Source organism: Anser anser (assembly GCF_964211835.1).
Source record: "Anser anser genome assembly, chromosome: 16".
NCBI classification, from domain to species: Eukaryota; Metazoa; Chordata; class Aves; order Anseriformes; family Anatidae; genus Anser; species Anser anser.
In genome coordinates, this window is record NC_139737.1 from 7,972,134 (window position 1) to 7,996,871 (window position 24,738).

A 24,738-nucleotide genomic window follows, 5' to 3' on the forward strand; every position below is an offset into this window, starting at 1 on the left:
TAAGGAGATTGAGGCTAAGATGTAGAAGGCTCAGGAGACCTTAAGTCTGGACAACAATGGAGCACCATAGCCACCCTCTGAATAATGTTAATATCTTTATGGAGACTCCTATAGAAATAGGACTAGATACTTTGAGGGTTGAATTCTAATTTCAATTTTGAGAAATGGCCAGTCAGTTAAGAGGCTGCAGATTTGTTTTGTTTCTCTTGCAAAATAAATTCTCTACGTTTTTCCTATTTGAATTGTGAACCTGCTGTTATTCTGATAAGCCTGTTTATGGTGTGACCTACTTAACCAGAGCTCTGGTGGCTCAAGGCTCACAGTAGTGCAAAGACTAAAGGCCCCAAACAGGAAAAGATATCATATGAAAAAAAAGTTTTCAAGCCTTTGTCCTTTACATGCTGCAAGGTGTCAAGCACTGAACCAGTGCAGAAACCATTGTTCAACCAACTGCTCTTTTCAAATGGAAATGTCTGCAAAAGCCATGTCAGCAAAAGGAATTCGTTGCTTAAACTGTGCCTCCTAGCTTATATCCTACAATAAAACCTGTGGCGTATTAGTCCATACTTAGGACTTGTTACTAGGTTTTAAAGCTCCTTTCAGGCACAGTTTTAGCCTAATCTGGCTGGATCACTAGCACGGGCAAGATTACGAAACTGCAAGGTTATGTTGCCTTTGACTTGTGAATGTATGTCAAAAGTCTGGTTTATAGTTTCCACCAACACAATTGTCTTTTAAATAATATCTTTCTGCTGAAGGCTCTGCAATGGTACAGGACTAGCTACATCTACATAGGAAACAGAATCAAGGTTTTCCATAAGTCTGTTGATTTTTCAGCTTCCATGCTCTGAAGATATATTTCCTTTGAAGTGTCTCAAATAGGGTAGTATCCAATTATATTTGTAATCCCAATCTAATTCAATCAGGGACTCCAATTATAGCTGATCTGTCTTTTAATCTAGTTAAAGTCTGTAGAGTAGACTGCACCTTAGCTAGCATAACAAAATTAAAATTCAAGCTGTTGAACACTTGTAATCAGGGATAACCAAGTTACAGATGCAACTAGCTGAAAAGTGGGAGGCTTGCAAGGAAGAAAAGCCTATCTTCATTTAATGTCCAAACATTGCATCAGTTTAACTTGAAGCTTGGCCGAGAGCTAGCTGCTAATTACAAAGGACTGTAAGAAGCACGTTTGGATTGAGCCAGATACATATTTTTTTTGCCTAGTTTTCTTCCTCCAGAAAGCTTCATCCTGGCTCCTCAACAGTGGGCTGAGGAGCAGTAATGCAGCACCACTTTCACAAATGCATCACCTTGCAAGTCTCTGGAGCAAGTGGCTTCACAGTTGCTTGGCATCTTTCCTGCTTACTGTAAGGCCACAGCATACCTGGAACAACTGGGCAGACACCCAGGTCTCAAATAAATCCACCCTCTTCTGCACACCTCCACTGAAAAGCCTGACCTGAAAAGCCTCTGTGCAGTACACCCTGAGGGACGGCAGCTGACCTGACATGCACAGACACACATGGTGATGGTGCACCATTTACACTAGGAAAGGGAAAAATCAGCACTAAGGGGCTTGTAGATACAGGAGAAGATACTGTAAAAGAGCTGAAAGGGGAGCTTTACATATGGAGACAGCTCTGCTAGCTGGTCCTGCTGCATCGGTATAACTTCAGAAAATACATCACTCTAGTTAATTAACCAGCGTTGAAAACAGAAGGTCCTAAACCAGTCTGATTATCCAGTGTAAATGGGGTTACAATGAAACAACCGAGCTTCCTAGGCAGAAAAATATTCGAGTTTGTTTGTAATTTATACCAGAATTGACTGGCTGAAGTGACCTTGGCCAGCAAAACAGCAAAGATGTCCTATTGTGTTTAATCATACTTGGGGACAGCTATTAAACTTAATCAGTTCTGTCCCAAATCTCACTTGCTCAGTTTCAGTGTATTTATCTACCAATTCCAGGTCCCTTCTTTCATTTCTAAGGGTTGTACTTAAACTGCCTTGATGGTGACTAAAGTCTGTTTCAGCCATTTTGGGAGATGATGCATGAACCATGTATGACCTAACACTAAAAAATAATTTTCTTTGAAGAGAAAACTGAGTAGCTATACTTTTTTTTTTTTTTGCTTAAAGTGGTGTTTGACAGAAGAAACGCTTTGCAGAAAGTGGCAGTTTACAATACTTTGGCCTGAATTTTCTGATCCGTCTTAACAAAATACATATGCTGTAATTTTAAAATACAGTAATGTAGACACATGGCTACACAGCATCTAAACTGAATATTCACTCTGGGCTTTAAATCTTGGTGATTTATTTTCTTGTGTAAGGAAATTCCAATGCAATTTTTAGTTGTCCTATCTAAGCAGAGATACTGAATAATATCAAATGTGGAGTCTTATCTTCAGTGGGCTCATGGTTCACTGCTGTGTACTTCAACATCTGCATAATAGCCAGATCAAAACCAAAGAGTTGCTTGAAAGAGTGTTACTTGCAGCAGGCAGAACTTACCGCCATCTTCAAGACTTGCCCAAGAATCAATCTGTAAGAAAGCTGGAATGAGGCAAAAGGGTGACATTCTTCCAAGTTTATGCTCAGCACACGATCCATAAATTGTGAAAACAGTAAATTATTCAGATGTTCAAGAGTGATCATACTGTTATATCCCCTCCATTTTCCACCTTATATTCATAGTGTAAGAAGTAGAGTACTAAGCCTAATCCTGTTAGATATTTAATTCATCATTCTACACATAAACTAACGCTTCACAAGAAGTGCAATTCATAGATTTCTGTCCCATTTTCTTTTAGGCTGTCATTCAGATAGCTTGGTGTTGGCTTCATTCTATCCATTGTTTTAAGTGTTAATGTTTACTTATTTTTTTTCCCTTGTCTTCCAGCCATAACAACCAAAACCAGGGTGCTTGGTTGCCTTTTTTTTTTTTTAATAAAAGTTGAGCTATCAAAGACCAGATAGCACTCCCAAACCTGCTAATGCTCTGAAATCTCCACTAACAATTGGTTGTCAGCCCTTCATTAGGAATGGCATGAACCAAAGTCACCCACATGGAAACCAGCCAAATTTAGGACTAGGATATAACTGATGAAAGTAGTGGAAAAAAAAATGCTGTAGCAAAAGAAATGGAATTAGGTCTATAACACCAAATACATATATTACTAATCATAGTCATAAAAGCAGAAAGTGAGAGCTAATTTTACTAAGTAGAAGATCCCTGCTAAGTGGTATTTTGACATCTGAAAATAATTCAATTTCGATCTTGGTGCTTCATTGACATGAACAGGAAATGCATAATTCTCTGAGCTGTTGTTTCAAGCCTACCCTGCATAAGCTCACAAATGCCCAGCAGACTTTCTTGGCAACCTGGTAGGGGTCAACCCTTTGCCAAGACAGACATTCATGAGCTTTTCATAGAGTGCAGGGAGCTACTTTTTGGGAATCATAGAATCATTTAAGTTGGAAAAGACCTCTAAGATCGAGTCCAGCTGTTAACATAATGGCACAATGTATTGACAAGTTATGAAATGATACCACATGCAAGTCTCTCATGGTTATTCAAGATGGTAAGTGTACAGGGGAAGTCATCCTAATTAGTTACTTACTGAATAGCATTTAGCATTGCCACCAGATTAAATATTTTACAATGACCTTTGGATATGGTTTGCTCTTAATTCAAAAAAAAACAACTCATGATCAAACCCTGTTGGGCTCAATTTGTAATTCTGAAGGAGACTTACCACCGAAAAATGCCAGCCCTGAGGCAGCTGTGATGGCCTGGACGCACGGTTGATCTGGGGCCCCCTTACACCGCTGCCTGCATTCTCGCCTGTAAAAGGGACAATAATTAGACATTTCTGATGGCTCCATTACAGCTTAGTGTTAAAAGAGTTTGTGTACCTTGTCTGGAAGGAAGTGATCTCACAGGATTCCTGTTACTATCTGGGATGTATCATTCAGTCATGAAATTCAATGAAGGCAGCACCACAATGACAAGTTACGCTTACCTCTGATCTTAGTGTTTATTCAGAAGCAACTAGGTGTTTGCAAATGAATAAATATTGCAAAGTGGGAGACTGCTATTCACTTAACACACAGTTAATCCATTCCTTAAAATATTTGGTTTGTATTCTTGGGCAGAGGTGTATCCCTCCCTCTCCAGATTGCATCTGCCATCTAATACAAGATATTACACTAGGACACTTCTCATGCTGTGAGAAATAGAGCTGATAGTGTTTACTCTTGCCTAGATGAAACACTTGGGCATTTTAACAAACATCCACAGATTTGTTTGTTTACCTGCCTATCCCACATGCCTCTCATTCCTCCAGGCTGGGGAGCCAGTTGGCTCTTTCAAAAAGTTACAATTCCTGCGTTATTCCGCAGCTTGCTTCGGACATGTAACTTCCATTCAAGCTGCTTCCTGCGTCTTCAGTCAGACACATCTTTTATAAAATGCATTCTAGATGTAACAACACAGAACCCATGGGAATCAGCAGTCCATTAGCTGCATTAGGAGTACTGCTATGAAGGTGGTACTTCTGTTGTGTTTATAAAATGTTTTAGAATTAGCAGCGTGGTCAGCCTGAGTAGGAGAAACTGTTTACAAGTCAGGAGGGAGGGTAACCATGAACACATCTTACACACACACCGTTGTGCTTCTTTCTCCTTTACCTTCCCACGCTCTAATGGAGGTGTGAAGATTTCACCACCTCAAGACTCCTCATCCCCTCTTCAGCCCCATCATCCATGTCTAAATATTGTTCCTAAAACATAATGCAAAATAATATAATCTCTTCAGGGAAATCCCAGCTAATGGAGCTGGAGTAGACACTGGGAATGGGGGGCAATCAGACGGCTATGCAGAATCACAACTACTAAAACAGGGTTTGTTCCCATCTTTAACATGAGCATTAAAATAGTGTGAACATTGGCTCACACTTAACAACTTGTTATTCGTGAATAACCGTTCTCTGATGCTGTTACCTGGACACTACATTCAGTGTACAGAAAATATGAAGCTCTGTTAATACCCTGGTAGCAGCTTTCATCACTTTTACTTAGTATTTTAGCTCTTAAATGTCAGTAATGCCAGTGTCTGGATCCTTTTAGGATGTTCAAAAGATTTGGCCTCACAGATTTTAGCCCTGTGTTTGAGAAACTGGAAGCAAATTCAGGAGTTCCTAAATTTAAAGTTTATTCATGAACAGGTGTACCCCTTAATTATTTTGCCCTGCAAATACATATAAGGTATTGTTCTAGTGAGGGTAGTTGTATTAATTCCTGCACAGAAAGTACTTAAGCTGTGTACAGTGCCTGTATTAACAGGAGCCATAATAATTGGCCTGATAGGTCGATAAGAAAGCTGTCCCTGTGCAGCAGGCTAAGGAAGCCTGTTTCTAAAGCTTTCTGCTCCATTATTCTCCTCTTCCTTGGTGTTTCACCTGCTCAGTCCTTGATGTGTTTGGGTGGCTGGTGCCAGCGTGTGTGTGCAGACCTGGAGCTACAAGTTGGGTGGTGGGCCAGCAGTGCTAACATGCTGCCTGGCTGCCATGCAGGTGGGGGTTGAACCACAGCTCTCTCTTTCAGTGAAGACACAATGTGCATCTTTCCTCCCTGTTTAGATGCTAATTGTCACACAGTTTCCAAGAACTCATGTTTTTTGAAACTGCTGTCCTACTGCCAGCTTGGACAGAAACAGGCAGCAGGCTCAGGACTCATTTGAAAGACTGGATGAATAGACTGTGGAAAAACATAATGCTTATTTTGTTAAAAAGTAGGAGAAGAAAAAAACATCCTTTAATTATCATAGTTATAGTGGTATAAAAACAGTCTCAAGAGTGTGTCTCCTCACTTTGGATTCAAGTAAAATCTAGTTTGGGAGTCAAAAATACCAACATGGAATTTAACATACTTATTAACCAGCTCTGAATTTGAATGTCTGGGACTCAATATTCAATCCTGATTAACTGCCCCAACAATGAACATTAATTAGCCTGATTTACATTAGCTACAGAGCTATGGTCAACTTCATACCAGCAAACTTGAGGCTTCCTAAACACGTCAAACAGGTAACATTCAAGTCATCTTCAATGTAGTGGAGATAAGCCCTGAGAGCCTGCAGTAAGGTGTGGTGGGAAGAATACAGGAGGAAAGTGAACTGGTGTGCCTCAGAGTATGTCAAGGCTTTTTTCCCTCCCCTCTCCAAGCTTAAAAAAAAAAAAAAAAAAAGTAGGTAAACCATAGCACAGCTTAGAAAAAGACATATTTATATTTTAACTCTAAATTTAGAAAGAAAGATTATGTTGTAAATGTGTACATCCTTCCCAGAAATAAACTGGACTGATCAGAATAGGATCAGCAAAGGATTTAAGAAAATATTCTTTACCTTGGTGGGAGTTAGTGTGTATGTATGGAGATATATATACACACGTATACCAACATGTATACATAAATGTATGTATCACCACAAACATACTTGTCAGATCTGCCACAGTCCTAATCATTTGGCAGTGACATTCCTGAAGAGAGGAATTTCCAGGGCTGGGCAGAGCCGTGGTTCCTGCTGCTGGAAGCAGTTTCTTGTGGCAATGAATTCCACGTGCTCATAATGCACAGCATTAAAAAAGCTTCCTTTTATCAGCCTCGAGGGTGGGGCTGGGCTGCTGTTGGAAGTATGCCTATCACGAATGATGCCTCAGCTCTGTTGGTGGTAGAAGCCCAGAGTTCCTCTGGACTTTTCTTAAAAAAATAAATAAATGTCAAGCCAGAAAAGGAAGCCTGCTATTTTTCAAATCCAGAAGCTGTAATCATGCTAATCCATATGATCGTGCTAAAGTCAAGTAACATGCCTTTTGCATATGATGTAATCATGCAGCACAGCCTATTTATAATCGCTGCTAGCTGGAGGTGCCTTCTGAGAAAAGTTTTTTTGGTCACATTTCCCCTCTTCCTATATTTTCCAGTCAGTTGTGCTTTCTCCTACTTTTGCTGTCTTCCCAGCCTTAAATACAGCAATGTGTATTGCTTTTTTATTTTTCATGTTAATGCTTTCCAACACGCCTTCTGCTCTCAGTGTGATAGAGTCATACCAACTGAAATCCCAGTACTCTGAAATCAATACCAAAACTTCCATTGATTTCATATAATATATTCTTTTAAATTCAGTACAAATTCTCCACATGAAACGCTTATTTTAAATATGGATCTACTGTACAGGGCTGTCTGTCTCATCTTGATACATAAAACAGCATGTTTAATAAATTCGCTGGTGTGGGCTGGCAGCATTATGTGTAATAAATGAAAATCTGTTGGTTATATTGAGCATATCAAGTGTAAAAGGAGAAAATTCATCAATGTAAATACCTATCTGTGGATCAATTGCTATCAATCTTGTTTAACAGTCTATTTCCTGAGGACACACTTTGGAAACAAAGAGCATTTCAAACTGCTGGTTAAACAAACAAATATATAGAAGCTCTTTGGGAAACAGGGTGGAGTAATCACCAGATAAAAATGGTCAGAGTGATTTCAAATACCTGTTAATCTCTTCTATTTTATATTAGTAAATGCAAAGTTTCTGATGGAACATGTCCATTCAGAGTACCCCAACAAGAGTAGGGGTTTGTGAGACAATGATTTGCTTGCAGAGGAAATGGCAAGAAAAGTGGCCTGAAAAACAAAATTTGTCCCCTGACCTCCACGTTCAATAATTGTCCAAGGAGGAGGGCGATACCTTCTGCTCTGCAAGAATTTTTCTAAGATTTGTATTATCCTTAGCTAAATAGACCCCCTTAAGAGACACTATAAAAACACAACAAAACCCCAAGAGGATATATAACTAATGAGATCATGATGCACTGTTTACCTTGCTCTACGACGTTAAGATCTTTTCATGGCTGTCATGTACAAACTACAGCTCCCCCCTCCTGAAGCATCACAAAAAAAAGTCAAACCTGAACTATACCACGGGCACTTGGCATAACTGTGTTCACAAACGCAAACTTTAGGATATAATAAATGTACAAAACGCAGGTTTTTTAAAGTTAAAAATGCTGGTGAATTTACCAGTAAAATGAGACTGCAGTATTGTGCAATTGTGTCTGTGGCAGTTGCGTGGCCTCGTTACATACTATTGTTTCCTCCCAACCTTCGTGCTGTCTACCCAGATTCAGGTTTTCCACCCTAAATCACCCTCCTGACACACGCACACAATAATCTATAGATCCATGCGTGGATGTTTGCCCTCACAACAGCTCTGCAGCTGCGGAAATGCCATCCTCATTTTACAAGAGGGAAACTGAGGCACAGACCCTAGCAAAATGTGAACGCACTGGCAAGTGCATGTCGAGTCCGACTTTGAACCTAAATCTGAATTCAACACAAAATCACCTCTCAGCCAACCCAATATCTCACCGAAAAATCCCTGGAGGGGATTCAGTAGGAAAACAAAAGAAATCAAGTCTCCCCCACAGATTTTGCAATCCGCATCTCCAAATGCTTAAGGAGCCTCACACTTTTGCTTGTGCAATGTCCAGCTGCCTTCAGTGGGGCTCGGAGGGGTGGAGGTGACCGCTCTGTAACTCTCTGGGGCTTTGCAGTGAAGTAAATCTGAGGCTCAGCAAAGCGGGGTGCAGCAAGCCGAGGGAGCCACGGGGACTGTGCCTCCAGCATGCCACCAAACGCCAGGGGCCACCCAGGCGGCCCTCGTGGGGAGCACTAATCGGGCATTTTTACGTGGAATCGGACAAAATGGAAATGACCCAACCAACTTGGCTCCCGTGGCCACTTTCAAAGCGCAGTTTTTTCACTTGCTTCAAGTTTGTTTTTTTTTTCGCGTGAATCTTTTCCATGACCAACGTTTTTATTTGCTTTTCAAAATACTGTCGGCTCAATTTTGTCGGCTTCCCGGAAAGTGAGACTTAAAAGCAGATTTTGCACAAACGCCGGCCGGAGCCGCCTGTAAAGCCCCTTAACTCGCCACGTCGGGAGCCCGGCTTCGCCTCCCCCGGACAATCGGGGCTCTTTCCTTTCCCACCTTATCTCCCGCTTTGGGATTAGCATTGTCCCGGGTTTCTGCTCGCTTTAGGGAGAAACCCCAAATCTCCCGAAGTACAATATAAAAAGCGCAGGTGAGATAACAAAGGTATTGTCCCTCGGCAGCCCGCCGGCTCGCTTGTTTACTCGGGGGGCCGGATCCTGCCCCTTGCCCGCAGCCCGGGGGGGCTGCCCCGGCCCCCGGCAGGACGCACGCCTTTGTCGGCCGGGCCGGGCCGGGCCGGGCCGAGCCGTGCCGGGACTACATCGCCCAGCGTGCCCCGCTGCGCCCTGATCAATGGACCTTATTTGAATAATCTGTGAGCCCTTGGACTCAGGCCAATCAGCTGTCAGGGACCCATGATAAATCGCAATGCATTATTGATAATCATAATTACTCTGACATGCGCATTCCGCCCAATGGGGGTAATTTCCCAACTCTAGGAATTTGTTGTGAAGAGGAAAAATAATTGCTACTATTTTGCTCCCGATGCTGGTGCACCATGTCGCGACGGAAGCAGGCGAAGCCCCAGCACATCAACTCCGAGGAGCAGCCCCCAGATGCTGCAAGTGGTAAGGCGCGCAGCCCCGGCGCCCCCCAGCTCCGCTGATGCACGGAGGAGGCAGAGGGGCTCTTGGTGTGGGGGGGGAATTTTTCAACCCTCGTGTTTCACCCCCCCCCCCCCCCCCGGGCTCCCACAGGGTCCCCGTTGGCTTTTTAGGGCGCTTACATCTCTGGAGTTGTTCCGCGGGGCTGGGGGGTCTCGGTGTTTCCCCAGGGGGGTCGACTTGGGGCTGCCCTGCAGCGCTGCCCGAGGGGTCCCCCAATGTCCCCCCCCCTCCCCGAACCCCCCCACGGGGGCACCCCGGTCCCGCGGAACTCGCGCGGGTCCCCGCGTGGGGTGCGCGCTCGGGGCGCAGCCCCATGGGGGGCGAACCCCAAACCCCGCCTGGGGCGGAAAGGATTTTTTTTTTTTTGGGGGGGGGGTTAAGGGGGGAAAGAGGAAGGAATTGCGAACCGTCTTCTCAGGGGTAGGAAATGACTCGAGCTAGGTTTCCCCGATTTCTCTATTTAAGACTTTCTCGGTAGTTCTACGAAGATTTTTTTTGTGGGGTTTTTCGGAAAAAAAAAAAAAGCGTTCGGACTATTTTTGTTGGAGATCACAATCGCCCTGGACCTTTTGTAGCTTGACCTCCAGCCATCTTTGATTTCCGACTTCCTAAAATAACTCCGGTGAGCTGATGTGGGGTGTGCGCGAGCGCTTTGTATTTGGGTGGCGGGGGGGGGGCTTTGTGCTCCCGCAAATCACGGTGCCTCCTTTTCGGGGAGCTCGCAGCCCTCTGCCTTGCGAAGGGAAGAGGAAAAGTCTCGATTTGAACTCAAAATTATCCCGGAGCCCTGGGTGGGCGTGCAGGGGAAAAGGTGGAGGGGGGCGGTTGTTCGCCCCCGTCCCCCACGGGAGCGGGGAAGGGTCGGGGCCGCCGTGCCCCGCAGCATCGTCCCGGCACCCTGGGCTCGGGCAGGGGCTCTCACCCCTCTGTTAACACCCTTGTGGCGGGGGGGGGCAAGTTCCTGGGGCACTTCCCCGCGGGGGGAGGCTGCTCGGCCCCCGGAGCCGCTGCGACCCCCAGGGGGAGCGTGCGGGGCGCGTCGCGGGTGGGGAAGGGGAGGCTGGGTGTTAGCAGCCCGAGCGCTTCTGTAGGTGTCCCCCCCCCGAACTTTTGGGGGGTTTCTGCCTTTTTAAAGGGCTGGTTTCGTGTGGGGTTTTTCCGTCCCTGGAGTTGATCGATACCAGCGCACGTTCCAGGAGCTGCTGATTCCCAAACCGCAGGAGGTTCGGGCTGTTGGTTTTTTTTTTTTTTTTCCTCCTCCCCCCTCTCTTCTTTGATTCGAAATGTGCGATTGTTGGGTCCGGTTAATGGTGACTTAAGAATCGGCAAGCTGGCCAGAAGGCAATAAATCCCATGTTTAATGCATGACTGTTTTCCTTTGTGCATATGGTTAGGTTGGGGGATGGAGGTGATGTTTCCACATGTAAATCTCTGCCCACTGCTGGAAAGGCACCTCCGGGGCTGCGCTGAAACAAAAGGGTTAATAACTCCTGATGCGGCCCGCTTGGGGCGGGGGGGCGTGCGGGGAGGGGACGGAGGGTCGCTCCGCACCGCTCTTCTGGGCAGCTGCTGTGCGCTTGGTGGGGGGGCTTTTTTATTTATTTTTTTCTCTTTTTTAACAACAAAACCCTCGATGAAAATTACTCCCCCCTCCCCCCCCCCGTTCTCCGGGAGCCGGAGCAGTGATTGCATGGGCCGGGGGGTGGAGGTAGGGGGCTCCTTTTGGAGGTCGCGGTGGTCGCCGCGAGGGGAGCGGCGCTACCGGGAGCCCCCCGGGGCCGGTGCGGGGCCCCCCGGTGCCACCCCCGCTGTCGGTGGCCGCTCTCGGAGAGCCACCTCGCGGCTGCGACACCCGCGGCTCTTATCGCCCGCAAATCTCCCTGCCCGGCCCCGTCTTCCCCGCTCCAGGTGTGTCCGTAAATACCAAGTGATGAAGCTGCATAACAAAGTCGAAATACCCCGGGGATTTGTCTGGGACATTATCGGGTATATACACAACCGTAATAATAAAATCAAGCCCTTATCTCCTTCTTCGCAAGTGCTCCTTTTTTTTTTTTTTCTTAATTTTTGTACAAAGCGATTTGGGACCCACCTCTGCGAACAATGCGGCGCGTTGAGAAACGGTTTCTGCTAACCTGAGGATCGATTAACAGGTCAAAAAATCAGCAGGTGGTCACCGGAGAATAATACTACACAGCGAAAATTAGCATTTTCACAAAGGGCTTGAAAATGCCCATTGTGCTGGACTGCTGCCGTTAAAAAAAAAAAAAATCAGGTTCGTTCTTAAAAATACAGTATGAACCGGCAACTTTTTTTCCGGGCAAAAAAATTGGAGATCCCCTTTATTCCAATCCCAGGTCGAGCCGTGTTGATGCTGCGAGGGAGGTGTTGAGCGAGGAGGAGAGCGAAGTTGCTCGGTAGTGCTGCTCTGATTTTTATTAATTATTATTATTATTATTTCTCGGAGGTCGCCCGCTGGCCGGGCTGGGAGCGGGACAGGCACGGGCCGGGCCGGGACAGGGGGACCCAGGAGCGGTGTGAAGGGTGAGGGTGCCCGGGGGTGGGCGATGCCCTCTTGTTTTTCCTTTTACGTAAGTGAAACATTAGAGTGGTTGTAGTGCCGGAGCCCGGCTGGGCTCGGCGGCATGTGACGTTTTGACAGAGCTGCTGCTCTAACCTTTGCCTCCTCCCGCTTGCCGTGGGTGGTAAGTTGATGTCAGGCTCACAATTAGGACTCTCATGCAATTGACCTTGGCAGCGGGGTTTGCGCCGTTTAGCCGGGTCTTAAACACTGTACTAGTGTTAAGTGTGCTCCGGGGCCGCCCTGCTTCCAGCTGCGGCCGCGCCGCTGGGAGGACCGAGAGCCGCGGAGGCTCCGCCGCCGAGCAGGTAGGGCCGAGGGCGGCCTATACCGCTGCCTCCGGGGGGGAGGCTGCTCGGCTGCCCGCAGCCTCTGGAGGACCCCCCCCACACACACACTTTTCCGTAGAAGCCCCAAGAAGGGGGGGGTGACGCTCGGGGATGCGGAGCTCAGGTGGGTGCGCGGCGGGAGAGGCTGAGCCCCGGGGAGGCTGAGCCGGGGGTCCCGGGGGGAGGCCGCGGCCCCGTGCGGTGCGGGACGGGACGGGACGGGAGTGCCCCCCGCCGGCCGGCCCCGCCGCTGGGGCCGCGGTGGTGCCCCGGCAGGTAGCCCGCGGACACTTACAAGGGGGTTGTCCAGGAATTTGGGGGTTTAAAGCCCTTTGAAACCTCGTCGGAACGTGGAGCGGGGCTGGGGGCTTGTACTGGAGGCTGTGCCCGGGGCTGGGGGCAGTGCTGCTCGCCTGGAGGTTTCCTCGGGGTTTTAGGGCTGCTCGCTCACGTGGGGCTGTGCACCATTATTCTGTCCTCTGTTCCTCTGTCCGGGTGTTCCTCTTGGGTAGGTGGGTGAGCAGAGCTCAGATGGGCGACCCGGGAGGTAGGTAATGAGATGTTGCTAGAGCCTGGACAAAACCTGAAAACACGGGAAGCCCTAATGGTTAGGGGCAGCACAGCGTGTCCTTGGGTGGAAAAGTGCTGAGATAAATTCAGGATGCAAACCATCGAGGCCTCTGGAATAATTCTGTAACTTGCCAGCCACGTATTTGCTAACTCAAACAAGTGTTTCTTGGTTATGGCTAAAACTTGAAGTGGAGTAGGGGAAGAAGGGAAATTTTGGACAGTTTAACGTTCTTGAAATGCCCTACGTTTTCAGCTGGGAACAGGGGAGGGGGGAAATTCGGGAAGCACCGTGCCTGAGGGGACCGGGGAGCTGATGGCAGAGCTGGGGCTGCAGTGGGTGCTTACTGATCCTTCACAAAATAATACTCAGGTGGAAGTGCGTGGTTACAGTAAAGCATTAGAAATTGATCAACCCTAGTCTGTGGGGGGAAAAAGTAAACTCACCAGAGGTATTGAACTATTAAAAAAGGGAAAAAGACAAAAAATAGCTTTTCCTCCTCATTCAGGTGAAATAATCTTCTCACAGTAGAAAAAAATTAGGTCGCTAATTGCTCAGATGAGTGGTAGACCAGCAGCACCCTTTTGAAATCAAATCAAACCAGATAAGACTTACTTCTCTCTTTTACTCATTCCCTCAAAAAAAATTAATTCGAGCTGTGTGGATTTTATCAGCCCTCCTTGTCGATGACCGCCTTGTCCTACACAATAGTGGATTTTTTCCATCCATTTGCCAGTGATTCAATCTAACCCCCCTGCTGGGTTTACTGCATTCTTCTAACTTATTGGATAACTAGATGCTGAGAGATAACATTCCTGAAATTCGGGGGTGGGGAGATAAAAAAAAAAAAAAAGTCCTATCCCTGGGAAGTCTTTGGAGAGGGTTAACTTGAGTGCACAAGCAATTGTTCTGGCAGGGCTCTCGCTCCTCCACCAGTGCTCTTACAGTATTTGGGCTGAGCTGCCAGCAGATGCACAGGGAGGCTTCTGGGCAGGGAGGTAGCCTGGGGTTAAGCCCACTACACCCGTGTGTGGTAGCTGGGGTGAGTGGGGTGCTCTGCTGGCTGCCTAGCACTCCTGCAGGGCTGGGTGGACTGGAACAGGCTTCCCAGGGCAGTGATCACAGCACCGAGCCTGCTGGAGTTCAAGAAGCACTGGGACAACACTCTCAGACGCATGGCCTCGTGTTTTTTTTTTTTTTTGGGGGGGGGGGGAGTGGTCCCCAAAGGACTTGATGATCCTTGTGGGTCCCTTCCAACTTGGATATTCTATGATAAATTGAGATGAAGAGTTTATAGAGATGGGTTTTGTAAAGAAACAGTCAATTGCTGTTTTGTTATTACAGCTACGGCACAATAAGCAAGCACCTTGTTCCTACTGACTATGTCTTTTAAAAACAAAATGTTGTAGATAGGGGAAGCGTTATGCTCAGTTTTGCTGAGGTGGAAGGGAAAATAAGGCATAATGCTTCCCTGCTTGTCATGCAGCAAGTCACTACAAGCTGGGAATTGAATTCGTTTGGAGTCCTCCCTTCGTGTCTTACTGTCAAACAGGGGAACTGGAAACGAAAATGTGACAGTGACAGCGCTGGTGGCTGCAGGCAGGCTGCTTTCCCAACACAGGTACCTGCAGCTTACTGCAGATGCCCTCTGAGGTGGCAGCTCATTTATAAAACCAAAAAGGCCACTTCTGGAGCTCCTCAGTGTTACAAAAATGGGGAAGGTGGACTGTTATGTGGAGGGGGAGGAAAGGGCTTTGAATTTAATATGGTCTTATCAGTGGAAAAATAAGGTACTCCCAATGGAAAGGGATAAATAACGATCATGTGTTTTGAAGCAGTTAAAATTTGAGGACTTGTCTAGACATAGTTATCCTGGAATCCATAGTTATCCATCCATATATATATATATATATATATGTATGTCCATAGTTATCCTTGGGGTGGGCTATAGTCTTTCATGCAGCCGTTTCTGTTCCACTTGAAGCATTTTGCATTGCCACCACAGAGGTGCAAACCGCAGTGTGAAATGCGTGTGCTCACAGATGAGAGACTGGAAGAAAGCTTTGTGTTTTCTAAAGTAAAACCTAATGTTACTGTGCAACACAGGGAAAGTTAAAACCTTAAAGAATTTGGAAAAGACGTTTTGGTGTTTTAGGCTGTGGTCTGTAAAGTACCTGTTGGATGGGAATAGTTGTGAAAATAGTCAAGTAAAGACCTGGAGTCAGTGTGCAACATTCTTATGGAAACTTCTTGTCTTTTTTTCCACTGTCTAGTACTTTCTTTCCCATTTTATCTGCTCGCACTTCTGCAAAGATGGGAGTTTAAAAACGTTCAGTCTTGACCTCAGTCGACCCTATTTATTGACAAAGTTCTGCATCATGTACTTCTTGTACTTAAATAGTCAGCAGAGTAGATTTTGTCCGTAGTTAAATTAACTTCAGAGGCATCAATTTAATATTTGGAGTGGGAAATGTATGCAAAAACCACGCTTTTCTTCTCATTACCTTCATCTATGAGGGTTGTTTGGGCTGAAGGAGGGAGGGGAAAAAGTGTTTCAGTCTCCCTGTAGGACTGTTTGGATATGAGTGATCCAAATGGTTATGATCACAAACGTACCAAGAACGTCTCTTCTCCTCATTCAAAGGCGACTTTGACTTGTAACCTTGAAATTTGTGGTTAAGAGTTATATACGTACAGATTTGGATTTACTGCTCTGCAGACTGTAGCATAAGGGGCCTCTATTTGTGTTTTGTAGTTGATCTATTTTTTTAAAAGAAAACTTTAACGTGTACTTTCCACCACTCAACACATTAAGCAGTTAAAGTTTTGATTAGTTCGCTATATCTATCCATCTATATAAAATATGTAATACTCTCGTTACCCTTACAAATGTCAAAGTTTACAATATCCTCCCCCACAGAGATTACGCTTCCCTGAAACAGTAAGTGAACGTGCTCAGGTTGTTGCTTGGACATGCTCGCCCTCCGCCCTGCCATGTACAGGATATACACATGTATCAGATGTGTGGTTCAGTTACACCTTTAAAATGAAAGCCGCAAATAGCTCCTGTGCTTGCAGAGTCTTTGGTTCCATTTTTGAGACAGTGTGGGCTAGCAGCGTGGAATCGGAGCTGAGCCCGGGGGTGAACTACTGGAGGTGCAGGCCCCAAATATGAGGCCCCGTCGTACAAATTTTCTGTTGTGACTGAGGCCTGCAGAGTGCCCCTGATGCCTCCGTGTGTGGGAGGCGAGCAGGGGCAGTGAGGCACTTGGTTACTGCACCCTTGACACCCATTAAAATGGGACCAATTACTGAGAGTTACAGGACGCTTCACCTAGTGTGGGCCATGAATTATCCGAGGTCCTCCGTGCTCTCCCCTCAGCTGTACGGGCCTCAGGCTTTACCCCCTGCACGCTCCCAAACACCCACCCGCTTCGAGCTCAGTGTGAGTTTGTTTGAAAGATAGCTAGATTGAGCAAAAACATCCTGTTTTGGTTTAGAATTTCTCTTAACCTCTCTTCCCATTCTGGTGTTTCCCTGAATCATGTTTTCTGCGTGTCCGCATGCAAGTTGTGCTCAGTCGGTGGGGCACTGGCAGAGGGAGGGCAGGAGTGGACTTGCAGGCTGGCTTTGCTCTCCTTCCCCCTCCCTAAAAGGGGGGGCAAGTTACAAACACACCTAAATCCAGCATCCTTACCGTGTCCGGAACTGCTTTGTGAGTGTTGCAAGCAGGGCCTACTGCTTGGCTCGCTAGTAATTGTCAGTATCAACATAAGCTTATTCCTGCGTGTGGGATTCTTGTAAGTTAATCATCTTTTCTTTACTGCTGTGACTTTGTAGAGGATTATTTTCATGCAAGTTGGCTTTTGAAGTGTTTCAAAGCTAATATTGGACTTGAATTTTGTTTCTGTCAGCCCTCTTTGGGAGCAATTACCTCCATAACGGAGGAGTGAATGTCATTTAATGTATCAGTGTATGATTAAGAACTGCGCTTGAAGTTCTTGTGTTAACAACCATATATGAGTTTCTGAGACTGTTAACTATGAATTCTGAGCTGATGTTAAAAAAAAAAAAAAAAAAAAAAAAACACAAACTAAGCTTATGAGAATCAGGTTTTTCCTATGTAATGATGCCTTCTGTCTTGCTTGGGTCATGTTCCATTTAGCTGTATTGCAGGAACTAGCTGATTTGCTCCACTGTTTCATTTCTACCTGTAAAGGTAGAAAAGGGGATTTAAGGGATGTAAAAGGGATTTGCAACAAACTTCTTTCCCTCAAGCCTTGTGAGACTTTTCTTATTGTTTTCATGGAAAACAGAACTGCCGTGTAGATTTCCTTGGGCTGCCAGTGAACTGGTAGCAAAACAGCATAGGACTTCAGATCAATCTGCAAACTTGATTTTTGGCACTTGAAAAGTGCCTTGTATCTTAACTTGAAATTCTGGTGAAGTCAGTCTAAATTGAGCTAATAATGATGTGACTTTTTTTTATTTTAAGGGAGTCCACAAGACGTCCCAGGTGACGGAGATGGTGAAATGAGTTCCAAAAGGTGCCGAACAGAGGAAACTAAAATCTGTGAGAAATGCTGTGCAGAATTCTTTGATCTCTCTGAATTCCTTGAGCATAAGAAAAATTGCACTAAAAATCCACCTGTCCTAATCATGAATGACAGTGAGGGAGCAGTACCTCCTGAAAGCTTCTCTGAAGCTTCTGTAGGGAGCTTCCCAACCGACCGAATGGATAGCAGGACACGCAAGGACACTCAGGCAAAGGGCTGCACTGGCTCTACGGAAAAGAGAGAAGGAAAAATGGATGCCGAATCAGTAGGAGGAATGTACCTTAAAATAGAACCCCCTGCTGCGCCTGCGACTCCTGGGCTAAGCTATCTACCAAAATCTAAAGTACCAAACACTAATGTGACTTTGCAGACGATACGTGGCACTAAAGTGGCTGTGAACCAACGTACCTCCGATGCCATCTCTTCTTCAGCAGCCAGTTTTAATGCTATTCCGATGATCCTGGAGCAGCTCGTGTGTTTGCAGCAGCAGCAGCTCCAGCAAATCCAGCTGACGGAGCAAATTCGCATTCAGATTGCCATGATGGCTCCCCATGCCCTGCATCCTTCTATAGCTGCTGCTGCTGATCCGCTGAAAGCTCTGGGTGCTCACATGTCTCAGCAGCTGTCGGCTGCTGTTGCTTTAATCGGACAAAAAGCTGGAAGCCAGAGCCTATCACTGGAATCCTTGAAGCAAGGAAAACTACCTCATTCTAACACTGGCATTGCGGCCGCTGGCTCGCTGGCTGCCGGGCTTTCCTCCTCCTTCCCCTTGAAGCCGGAGGCAAGCAGAAGCTTCCCCGGCTCTATTTCTCGGTTCCCGAATCCTTTGCTACCTCAATCCTCCCACTCCGTCATCTTCCAAAATCCACTTTCGGCTGTTTCTTCTGTAATAGATTCCTCAAAGAGGGTGAAGGGGAAACCTCCCAATATTTGCGTGTCTGAAAGCAAATCGAATGCAGAAGAGCCGTTCTTCAAACACAAGTGTAAATTCTGTGGCAAGGTCTTTGGCAATGACAGTGCTCTGCAGATTCACCTCCGTTCCCACACCGGTGAGAGACCCTACAAGTGTAACATTTGTGGCAACCGCTTTACAACCAAAGGAAACCTTAAAGTGCATTTTCAGCGTCACAAAGACAAATATCCCCACATAAAGATGAATCCGTACCCGGTTCCTGAGCACCTGGACAATGTTCCCACTAGCAGCGGAATCCCCTATGGGATGTCTGTGCCACTGGATGAGTCCAACCTAATCGTGGATAGCAAACCTCTCCTAACAACCCTGCCTACCTCTGCGGCGACCAGCGCACCTCAGAATGTCTCCAACCTAGCAGGCATTAAGGAGTCCCTGCCCGGTACGTTCTCTGGTGACCTGCAGTCAAGGCCTTCTCCAGAAAGCGAAGGTGGCTCTTCCTCATCAGGGGCGGTCGGTCACGAATCGGGAACAGAGCAGAGCTTGAGTTCACCACAAGCTGCCTGTAGCGGGAGCATCTTCCACGCGGGTGGGTCCAACGAGCAAGGCTCTGAAACATCGAAGCTTCAGCAGCTGGTTGAAAACATCGACAAATCCACTGCTGACCCCAATGAGTGTCTGATCTGTCACAGAGTGCTGAGCTGTCAAAGCTCACTCAAAATGCATTATCGTACTCACACTGGAGAGAGGCCGTTCAAGTGTAAGATCTGTGGTCGTGCCTTCTCCACTAAAGGGAACCTTAAAACTCACTATGGTGTCCACCGAGCCAATACTCCTCTGAAGATGCAACATTCGTGTCCTATTTGCCAGAAGAAGTTTACAAACGCAGTTGTGCTGCAGCAGCACATCCGCATGCATATGGGGGGACAGATACCTAATACACCCATGCCCGAAAACACCTCTGACAACACTGATGTGGATCCTGCTGTAGCTGAGAAGAACGGAGACGTCAGCCGCCCAGATGAGAACGTGGAGAACATAGAGATGGAAGAGGACCTGGAGTCTCAGGATGGCCCTAGGAGTTCCTCAAAACCTCCTACTCCATACGATGCACAATCAGAATCACCAGCCACGGCATCTGGCTTCTCTGGTATTGCAGCACTGGAGAATCAAATGAAGATTGTCAGCTCTACTTTGAACTTGCAACGGCAAAGCAGCTTGAAGTCCAGCGACAATGGCTCGGCAGAAAGCGATGGCATGACAAACGATTCATCTTCTGTGGCAGGAGATCCGGATTACCAGAACGGCAGGAGCCCTGCTGCCTCTGAGTCTGCATCGCTCCAGGCTCTGTCCCCAGCCAACAGCCAAGCTGAGAGTGTGAGGTCGAAGTCACCTAGCTTCAACAGTCAGGAAGATGCAGGCACGGGAAATAAATCTGAGGGTCCTGAAAATGCTTCAGGAGAAATGGAAGGAGTTGTTGCTTTGGATTTAACTTACGGCAATATTGGTCGGAAGGTCATTAAAGAAGAACCTGGCTTACACTTTGCAAATGGAGAATATGGTGAGTAATTTGAGATGCTGGGGTGGGGGAGTAGGACTGGAGGAAATCTTTCTCTAAAAGGATCAACAGGAGCCAAAACCACCTTGATTTTCCCCTATTCCTTCTCTGTTAGCAAAGGAGTGCATGCCCTGGAGAGTTTTTGTGACTCAGACTCAAAATTAAAAGACTTAAGTGCTGTCCTCTCCTGCAAGGGGGAGTACAGAGGTACTAAAAGTAGACAGGGGCTATGCACTTACTGCCTTTCATGGACTTGCCTGATACCTCCCTATAGCTCTCTAAAGATACACATTGGTGTTTCCTGGAAAATAATTTAACCTGAGTGTGGCATGTTGCTGCAATGTTTTGTGGGGGTTTGAGCTCTTTACCACTGAAAGACCTATATTTGATCAGAAAGTGAGGCTTCTTAACTCTTAAGCTCACTAACAAAAACAGGGATAAGTCAATGTCTTCCTGGGCCTAGTAGCAACCCTACTGCACGGCTTTACAGGGCTCAGCAAGTGTGCTGCTCAGGTGTGGTGACTCCAAAGGCGAGGACTTCGGTATCTCAGCCAGATTTAAGCTTGGCCACAGGAGATGAGATAAGTGTTATCTATCTGTTCTTTCTCTCCAGGTCGAACTAGTATTCCAGCTGCTTTTGTTAGGGCCCCGCCAGCCCTCATAAAAATGGAAATGCCGAGCGAGCGTCCCATTAGCACTAGCCATTTCATTGGCCCACCAGCTCTCTCCCCTGGTGTTGCCCCTCTCCTCGTGCCACGACCAAAATTCTGCCGTCCAGCCAAACAGCACATCTGCACTACGTGTGGGAAGAACTTCTCCTCTGCCAGCGCCCTGCAGATTCACGAACGGACCCATACCGGTGAGAAGCCATTTGCCTGCACCATCTGTGGGAGAGCCTTTACAACGAAAGGAAACCTGAAGGTAAGCCATCTCTTGGGTTGTGATTCCCTTTTGTTGGGGAAAGTCTTACTGGAGTGGAAAAGACTATTGCTAATGTTTGTCCTGCCTTTGGGGACAACCTAGATATTTCTTTTAGTTCTTCAGATGGTCATCTTTGACTTCTGTCCCCTTCCTGAGTTTGTTCAGACAGCTGGCTTGCTTAACTGTGCAGAAGTCTGCTGCTGTCCTTGATTTCTTTTCCTTTCTTGATAATAGGGGAGGTTTAGCCTTTACTGAGCCAATTACTTGATTTCTGTTTGGATTTGGAGATGTCAAGACAGTCATTTTGTAGTTTAAATGCTACAGAATGATGTTTACAGAATACATGCACTTCACTGCATGGTTTGGAACATCATGCAGGACAAGACAGACTTGCAGTACTTCTCTAACTTTATTGTCAGATTAATCTATTTGCTCTGACTTGCAGCTCCCTCTCACACAGTGGCTTTTCTGTTCCCATGAGAAACCCTTTAAAGCTCTTCAGTTTTCTTGCATAAAAGCTGATGGGGAGGGAGGACTTCCAGCTTTACAGTTTGTGAGCAATTGTGGCACTGAAGCTTTTAGTCTAGGTGTAATGCTTCTTTCAAATTACTTGGTGATTTTTTTCATCAACTAGTATGTTTTTTTTCAGTGCAGTCTGTTCACAGCAAGTGTGGCTCTTTTTGGGTGGTTAGAATGCCAATGTCATTTAAAGTAAGTGTAAGAAACCAGTCCTCCAAATATTTCAGTAGTAAACTCTGAAGAGCCGTGGTGATATAAGGCTCACGAATGGCTCTCTTACACATGGAAGGATGAGGACAAATACAAGAACTAACCAGCCTAAATACTGACCTGAGTGCACACTGAGTATACTTATCTTCTGAGCAGCTTAGCTGCAAGCAAAGTAGAACTTGGGTTTGTCATAAAAGAACTGCAGTGTTAACAATTCTCTTTACTTGTTTCCCCCCCTCTGAAAGGTCCATGTAGGAACTCACATGTGGAATAACTCTGCCAGGCGGGGAAGAAGGCTTTCAATTGATAACCCCATGGCTCTGCTGGGGAATGATCCCAAGAAGGTATCTGAAATGTTTCCAAAGGATATAATGCCTCCTTCAGTGAGCATTGACCCCACAGTATGGAATCAGTATGCAGCGGTACTCAGCAATGGCATAGCAATGAAGACTAACGAGATCTCAGTGATCCAGAGCGGTGGCTTACCTACCCTTCCAGTCACCATTGGGGGTGGTTCGGCAATAAATACTGCTACAGTTTCCAAAATAGATGGGACCCAGTCTGGGACTGGTTCTGATACGGAGAAGGCCAGTGGTGCTGCTGCAGACAATGTGCCAAAACATCAGTTCCCTCATTTCATGGAGGAGAACAAAATTGCTGTTAGCTAAAAACTCTAGTGAAGTTGACGTACAGAAAGAACAAAGATATATATACACAAACATATATTTTTAAGAGATTCCACTTCAGCCTCCTATTTTCCTATTGACGTGCAAATGATTTTATGGTTGTCTTTGTAAGAGTTGCCCAGAGTACAATCATGATATTGCTTTGCAAATAGTAAATAATAAAGAATAGGATTTCCTTCTATTTGGAAAGATGCGGGTCTTGCAAAGTAGTTCTTACATGTGACTTTAATGTGTACAGCCTTACAGAAGTTTCTACAACTTGAAATTCCAAAGGTTAGAATATTTACCTCTTTGTTTAGAGTGAAATACTTGGGGGTTTTGAATAGAGTGGAAACAACCTACTGTTGATGGAAAAGCTTATATTTACTGATGAGAAATGAAAACTATTAATGCGGGTAAATATCCTAGAATGTCTGCCACCCTCTTAGAAGTAGTTTTTCTGTTTGGATTTTTGGCTCTGTGTGGTTTCTGAATGTACTTTTTACTATAATGGGTATAAGAACTACAAAGTCTTTTTTTTAATTCCTTTTTGCCTCAGAAGTTCTATGAAAGGAAGTTGCTGTTTTTCTTTAATCACTGCTTCTAAGGAATTGATTCTCTGTATTGTTGACTGCTGCTTATTTAATACTACTACTAGGACAGTCCTCCAAGTGTAGTGCCAAAACTCCTACTTCCAAAGATGTGCAGTTTTTTCTAGATGTTTTATTTCAATACCAAGAGCCCCAAACAAACATGGGTGGGTATGTATATACTTTTTTTTCCTCTCTTGAAAGGGAAGACTTGCCTTGGGAAGTCAGGTCTAAAAGCTCTGCAAGGAATCTCAGGTGACTGTTGCAATTAGGCATGGGAACTGGTTTCCTTAGCAAGAGACTTCATTTTTTTTTTTTAATTTGGGTAATTTAGAAGATCAGTCTGTGTAAACCTGTATTTAAATATGAAGTATTCATGCTTAGGTTAAATGTTTTGTGGGTTTTTTGGATGGCATTCCTACTCTGGTCATTAAGTTTCTTGGTGGTCTGTGAACTTGCATTCTGCCAAAATGGTAATTAATGATCCATGTGTATTGTATGAAGGTTGCTGGGATGGTCATCTGGATTCTAAGTTATCTACCTCATTTTTTTCCTTTTGTAGATGTAGTGTCTATTTTTCTATTAATGACCACTGTAATGAACTGAGATTCAAGCAGATGCTTCCATGCACTATCTGAAACCAAAACCTGATGTATTAGTGGAAGCACCTGAAGACTTACTGGACTGACCTTTCACTATTCCTCTAACGTCTGCTGGAACTGTGTAGTAGGATCTAAACCAGACTGGAAACTGAGCATTTGGTATGGAAGGACTGAACAATGGAAAGAAGTCTTCTGACTGCAGGAAATCAAGTCCAGTCTCTGTTGTGGAAGGCCCCAAAAATGCAGATTACCAAAAGTTTGTGTAATGTTGTTGCACCTGATTCTTGCTTATGATCTCTGTATGCCGAGTTGTGCCTTTCCTGCTGGACTTGTAAGTAAGAACATACCAGTACCTGTTTACACTGTAAGATGGATATTGTTACATAGAACATGCAAAAGGCATCCCAATTGTCAAGTTTTCTGCATTGTGAATGTATGACTTTTAAGAACTCTGTAGTTTTGAGTATCTACTGATGCGTTTCTGTTGACATTTTGAGAATAAATTTTGGGATGGCTTTTTCACACTCTTTCTGGTAATGCATTTGTCTCCTGAAGAGCAAGTTTGGTATGTGGCAACCTGTCACAGTCCCGTGACTATTCAAATTCATCATCCTGGGTTGTGCTTTTTTGTTTGTTACTTGCAGTCCTAGATCAACTATTTAAGAATATTGGGGTTCAGTTAAAGGTGACAATACAGGGTAGTAGGTGTGCAGGAAGGTAGAAAACATAAAACATACAAATGGTCTACAGATCCAGAAGACAAAATAGTTGGGGGCAAGAGAAAATGACCTTTTTCAGCTCAGGGAAACTAGGTGATTACAGCCTGAACCACTGCTTGAGGATTATAGCAAGAGGTCTTTCAGTGGTGATGAGTAAAAATAAACTGTACTCCACGCACATTAGTACTAGCACAGGTACTGTGGTCAAGCACAAGGAGCAGTGGTGCTCTGGGTGCCTTTATGAGCTTGTGGCCAGAGCTGATGCTACAGTTCTGCCTGGTTGTTCAAGCACCTTGGGCTGGGCACCACATTTAGGGCTGATTTCAGCCACACTGGGAGCA

The 24,738-nt window shown here is 45.6% G+C and overlaps 1 protein-coding gene and 1 long non-coding RNA gene across 5 annotated transcripts; one reads left to right on the forward strand and one right to left on the reverse strand.

The window, feature by feature from the left end:
- Positions 1 to 2,019: 2,019 nt before the first annotated feature.
- On the reverse strand, positions 2,020 to 4,761 carry LOC310882457. The gene is made up of 2 exons (XR_014572978.1): positions 4,696 to 4,761; positions 2,020 to 3,850 (listed from the first exon to the last, which is right to left on the reverse strand). It is a non-coding gene; the product is annotated as an uncharacterized lncRNA (long non-coding RNA).
- A 4,662-nt stretch (positions 4,762 to 9,423) lies between these two features.
- SALL4 (spalt like transcription factor 4) lies at positions 9,424 to 24,202 on the forward strand. Of its 4 annotated transcripts, XM_083801245.1 has the most exons (5): positions 9,424 to 9,630; positions 17,643 to 20,174; positions 20,785 to 21,092; positions 22,067 to 22,165; positions 23,639 to 24,202. In XM_083801245.1, the coding sequence occupies exons 1-5, from the start codon at positions 9,561 to 9,563 to the stop codon at positions 23,642 to 23,644; spliced, it is 3,015 nt and encodes a 1,004-aa protein (XP_083657371.1). In that variant the 5' UTR covers positions 9,424 to 9,560; the 3' UTR covers positions 23,645 to 24,202. The 4 variants fall into 4 exon arrangements, with proteins under 4 accessions (XP_083657371.1, XP_083657368.1, XP_083657370.1 ...); XM_083801242.1 differs by having other exon boundaries at positions 9,491 to 9,630; positions 22,067 to 24,202; XM_083801244.1 differs by lacking the exon at positions 9,424 to 9,630 and adding an exon at positions 9,768 to 10,291 and having other exon boundaries at positions 22,067 to 24,202.
- The last annotated feature ends 536 nt before the right edge of the window (positions 24,203 to 24,738 follow it).